The sequence below is a fragment of the Cucumis melo genome, chromosome 6, assembly GCF_025177605.1.
Source record: "Cucumis melo cultivar AY chromosome 6, USDA_Cmelo_AY_1.0, whole genome shotgun sequence".
In the NCBI taxonomy this organism is placed as follows: Eukaryota; Viridiplantae; Streptophyta; class Magnoliopsida; order Cucurbitales; family Cucurbitaceae; genus Cucumis; species Cucumis melo.
The window spans coordinates 9,992,575-9,997,000 of NC_066862.1; the positions used below are offsets into that span (position 1 = coordinate 9,992,575).

Below are 4,426 nucleotides of genomic sequence, written 5' to 3' on the forward strand. Positions count from 1 at the left end.
ATATTTGAATATTTTTGTTCATTTTTGCTATAATGGAAGATAATCCAACGATGAATGTATTTTTCTTACTGCTTTTAAGTTTTATAAATTAAAAAAAAGATGTGTATCTATATTCACAATTTATCAATATCTCTATAGATAAGAATGAAATTCCGACTTTTAACATTCCCACTAAAGAGAGAGAGAAGAGAAACAGCAAGAAAAATGTAATACATTCATTCCCATGCCATGCATTCAGTCCCCATTATGCATTTTGCGTTTCCTTTCCATTCCCCTTCTCTTTCTTCCCTTTTTATTTCCCTTTTTCACTCTCTTGATTAAACCCAAAATCCCCAATCGCCTCCTTTGCTGAGATTATCCCATCACAGATTTTATTCAATATCCGCCGGTTTCCCATTTTGGGGGTTTTCAATATCTTGTTTTGGGCATGGAGAGCCAGTTTTTTACCATTTTCCAACGAAACCCATGTTTGGATCAAAGGTTTATAGTCTTTGCTTTGATCTTCCTCTCTCTCACTTGCTCCTTCTCACCTTCCTGTAAGTATATTCCTCTCTCTAATTTTGTATGGTCATATTTGTGTTCTGTTTTGTCTGTGGATTGTGAGGGAATAGAAGAAATTTAATACAAAAGCGTAGGTTGAAATGCAGATGGATATGACTCATTGGACCCTTATGCTAACATTACAATCACTTGGGATTTTTTGGTAGAGAATGGGGATACTTATGATGTAAGTATAACTGTTGTGCTTCATATTTAATTTACTAGTCAAGTTTTAGTTTATCTCTGTTATCACTTATGATCTTAAAACGAAGTACTTAACACTGTTTCTAAAAGATTATTGTGTTAGTAGAATACTTTATCTTAACACAACATTTGCCCAATTGAAACTAATAAATCAATGATAATCTGAGAAGTGAGTGTCATTTGATTACGTTTGGTGTTGTTTACTTGTGTTATGTACTTATACTAATATGGTCCACTTTTAAATCCGTAATCAAAAAACACAATCTGATTGATGAGCGGAGGGTGACAATTAGATCACACTCAAAAATTATGTTATCGTTACGGCTAGTGTTACAATATAAGAAGTATGAATTTGTCACATTTACTATTACCGTTACCGTTTGACCCTAAACAATAATGGTAATGGTAACAATAAATGTGACAAATGTGACAAATTATAATTCTAAGTAAATGCGATTAAAAGCAATCCAACTAAGTTTGTGATTGGGGTGAATTACGATTGATCTATCGATAGAATCTCGTTACAATTACACCAATTTTCTTTATGGATTGGTTAACATGGCTTAAGTGTGAGTTGCGTATTATCCTAATCATATTGTTAGCCTGTTTCATTTTAGAATGATCTATAAGTGAGTGGACCTATGAAGTTTTATTTAGTATAGGCTACACATTCAATTCTTAACTCATATCAGCTTAATGGAGTTCGAAATATAGTCGTCGTGAAAACTCTATCTTAGTTCCTTTTGCTTTAAAATGATGTGATTCTAAATTAGATTTTCTTCTCGTATTTTTTATTCTAAAAGTTTAATGTTCATGATTTTGAGGTCAATTCAAGAATAACTTAGTGAACAAGATATCTCTACCTGTCGTCAAAGAATCAAAGACTCAAATCATCACCCACATGTGCGATGTAATACCTTTCTAAAAAAATCACGACTTTGAGATTGCAACTCTGGACTAAAACTTAAAGGTTCCAGTTCTCACTTTTTGAAGAGCTGATCAAGTTTCTCATTTTAGGCGTTTTCTAACATCTTATACTTTTCGAAGTAACGAGTATATACTAATAAGTGGAAGTGTTTGGCTATTTGGCTTAAAAGTGTTATTTATTGAGTTTCACGGACTCTTTTAGTTCTTTTTTGTCCTCATTTCTCATATCTTTGTTCCATCTACAAAATGCAGCAGCTTGTTTTAATGGTTTCTCTTGTGAGTTTTGCTATATAGTAGCGTTGTGTCATAGCAGTTCTATTGTATTACAGCAACAAACTCATCAAACAAACAAATCTTCGGGGAGCTCATCTAACTATCTACACATGAAGACAATAGCAAGGATAACTTGCCACCTTTTTTTCCTAGTTCTAAATCCATTGATCATCATGTTAAACTTCACAGGTGAGGGTTTCATTGTACAATTTCCAACTGTTTCGCCATGTGGAGCTGCCTGGTTGGAAACTTGGCTGGTCATGGAAAGGTGAGGAGGTTATATGGGGTATGTGGGGAGCAGAGACTACTCAACAAGGAAATTGCTCCAAATACGTAGGCAGAGAGCTTCCTCATTGTTGTGAGAAGAAGCCGGAAATTGTTGATCTCATGCCTGGAGCTCCTTATAAGTTGCAAGTGGCCAATTGCTGTAAAGCAGGTGTTCTATCTTCCATGAGACAAGAGCCTTCCAATTATGGAGCTGCCTTCCAAATGAATGTTGGGAAGTCTTCTGGAAAGGATGTAGATAGCAAAATGCCAGCAAATTTCACACTGGGGCTTCCTGGATATACTTGTAGCGAACCATTTCAAGTCCCTCCAACCAAGTTCAGTAAGGATGGTGGTCGCCGGTGGATGCAAGTTCTAGGTAATTCTAGTTACTTGAGCTAGCTGACACAAAAATTTGTTCTTCTATGTCCTGTTTTATAAAGATTATAACTTCTTTAGTTAAAATAACTCGTTTGGGTTCTTATCAATAGAAAAATTAAACAAAATGTGTATCGAACTGGCCCTTTATCTTGTTAGTTTAAAGAAGCAAGAACGTAAAGGAGATTTTTTTTCCTCCTTCAAGGTCACTTCAAATACCAACAGTAGATCGAGTTAAGTAAATATCTTTAGCTAATGCAGAAGTGTGTACTGCTCAGCTATAATTGGCATGTACTTCTCTTCGGTTAAAGTCATAATCGGAATTGATATTTATGTGTTAGTCTTGTGAGATTCTTTTTGACATTTAGAAAGCAACTGGATTATTCTAGGTTAATAGAACTCCCTCTGAGATTTATCTATACACTGTTTTCTGATTGTAGAAACATGGAATGTGACCTGTGTTTACTCTCAATTTCGATCATCACCGACACCTGGGTGCTGCGTTTCATTGTCATCCTTCTACAACAGCACCATTGTCCCTTGCCCTCAGTGCAGCTGCGGTTGCCAAGGGCTAAAGGGAACAAAATGTGTCAAGTAATCTGCGCCTCCCCTGCCATTTTTTAGTCTTGGAATAAAGGTATTTCTTTGTATGACTAATAAAATCTTCCACTGTCCAAAAATATTTTACAGGTTAGGTGAAGCTCCTTCAGTGTTGCAACTTCCACATGAACATAACACTGCTGAAGTAGAACCATTGGTGAGGTGTTCACAGCACATGTGCCCAATAAGGGTACATTGGCATGTGAAACAGAGTTATACACTGTATTGGAGGGCAAAGATAACAATCACAAATCTAAATTTTGCTAAGAATTACTCTGATTGGAACTTAGTAGTGATGCATCCCAATTTGCGGAATATTACTCAAGTTTTCAGCTTCAACTACAGCCCCCTAAATCAGTATGGTAACATCAGTAAGTTTCACCACTGTCCACTGGATCTTATCTCTCACATTCTCTTTTTTATAAAAATTCATAGCATATTAAAAAATCAGCATGTTTGAAAGTAATTTTTTAACTCTTTAAAAAGGCAATTAACTTATGGAAGATGCCTACATAATCTTAGAAATTTCTACAAAACGCTCTTTTATATATTTGAGCTACTTTTGAATCTATCAAAAGCATTTCTTGTACTTTAAATGCGCTCTAAAACGTGTCTTTAAGGCCTCATAATTTATAAGAGACTGATTCTTTTCTGGAGAAAACATTCTGAATATAAACTCCTGTTGTGCTTCTGAAGATGACACAGGGATGTTTTGGGGGATACACTTCTACAATGACTTGTTACTCACATCAGGAGAGAGAGGGAATGTCCAAACAGAAATTCTTCTCCAAAAAGATTCAGAAATTTTCACTTTCAGAGAAGGATGGGCATTTCCAAGAAGAATTTTGTTCAATGGGGATGAGTGTGTAATGCCACCTCCAGACCAATATCCAAGGCTCCCAAATAAAGCTCACAGGGCCATGACAGCCCCATTCATAGTTTTCTTCTTCTTGTTTCTCTCTCTATCATTATAACAGTGGAACTTAGATGGCAGTTCGATACCACAAGTTACAAGTAGTATAGCACAGTTTTGAGTTTTATTTGTCATATGGTTCTGATGATGAGAATATTAGTTGAGATGATGAGCCTTTTTCATACCCGTTCATTATCATCTAAACTTTGAAAGCCCCAACCAAATGCCAAATGAAGAAGTTCTTCTAAAAGTGACCTGTTCCTGTTGTGATGAATTCTTGTACATTAATGGCAGCAGAGGTGTGAGATTTAACAATTGCATAAAGAA

General features: G+C 35.6%; 1 protein-coding gene across 1 annotated transcript; it reads left to right on the plus strand.

Moving 5' to 3' along the window:
* The first annotated feature begins 222 nt into the window (after positions 1-222).
* Positions 223-4,426, plus strand: LOC103496092 (COBRA-like protein 6). Its single transcript, XM_008457820.3, has 6 exons — positions 223-536; positions 648-727; positions 2,134-2,587; positions 3,027-3,180; positions 3,277-3,557; positions 3,883-4,426. The coding sequence occupies exons 1-6, from the start codon at positions 428-430 to the stop codon at positions 4,158-4,160; spliced, it is 1,356 nt and encodes a 451-aa protein (XP_008456042.3). The 5' UTR covers positions 223-427; the 3' UTR covers positions 4,161-4,426.

Coding starts and splice junctions, on each gene's coding strand:
- LOC103496092 (XM_008457820.3), top strand. CDS start 428: ATGGAGAGCCAGTTTTTTACCATTTTCCAACGAAACCCATGTTTGGAT. Junction 537..647: donor TTGCTCCTTCTCACCTTCCT/GTAAGTATATTC, acceptor GTTGAAATGCAG/ATGGATATGACTCATTGGAC. Junction 2,588..3,026: donor CCGGTGGATGCAAGTTCTAG/GTAATTCTAGTT, acceptor TTCTGATTGTAG/AAACATGGAATGTGACCTGT.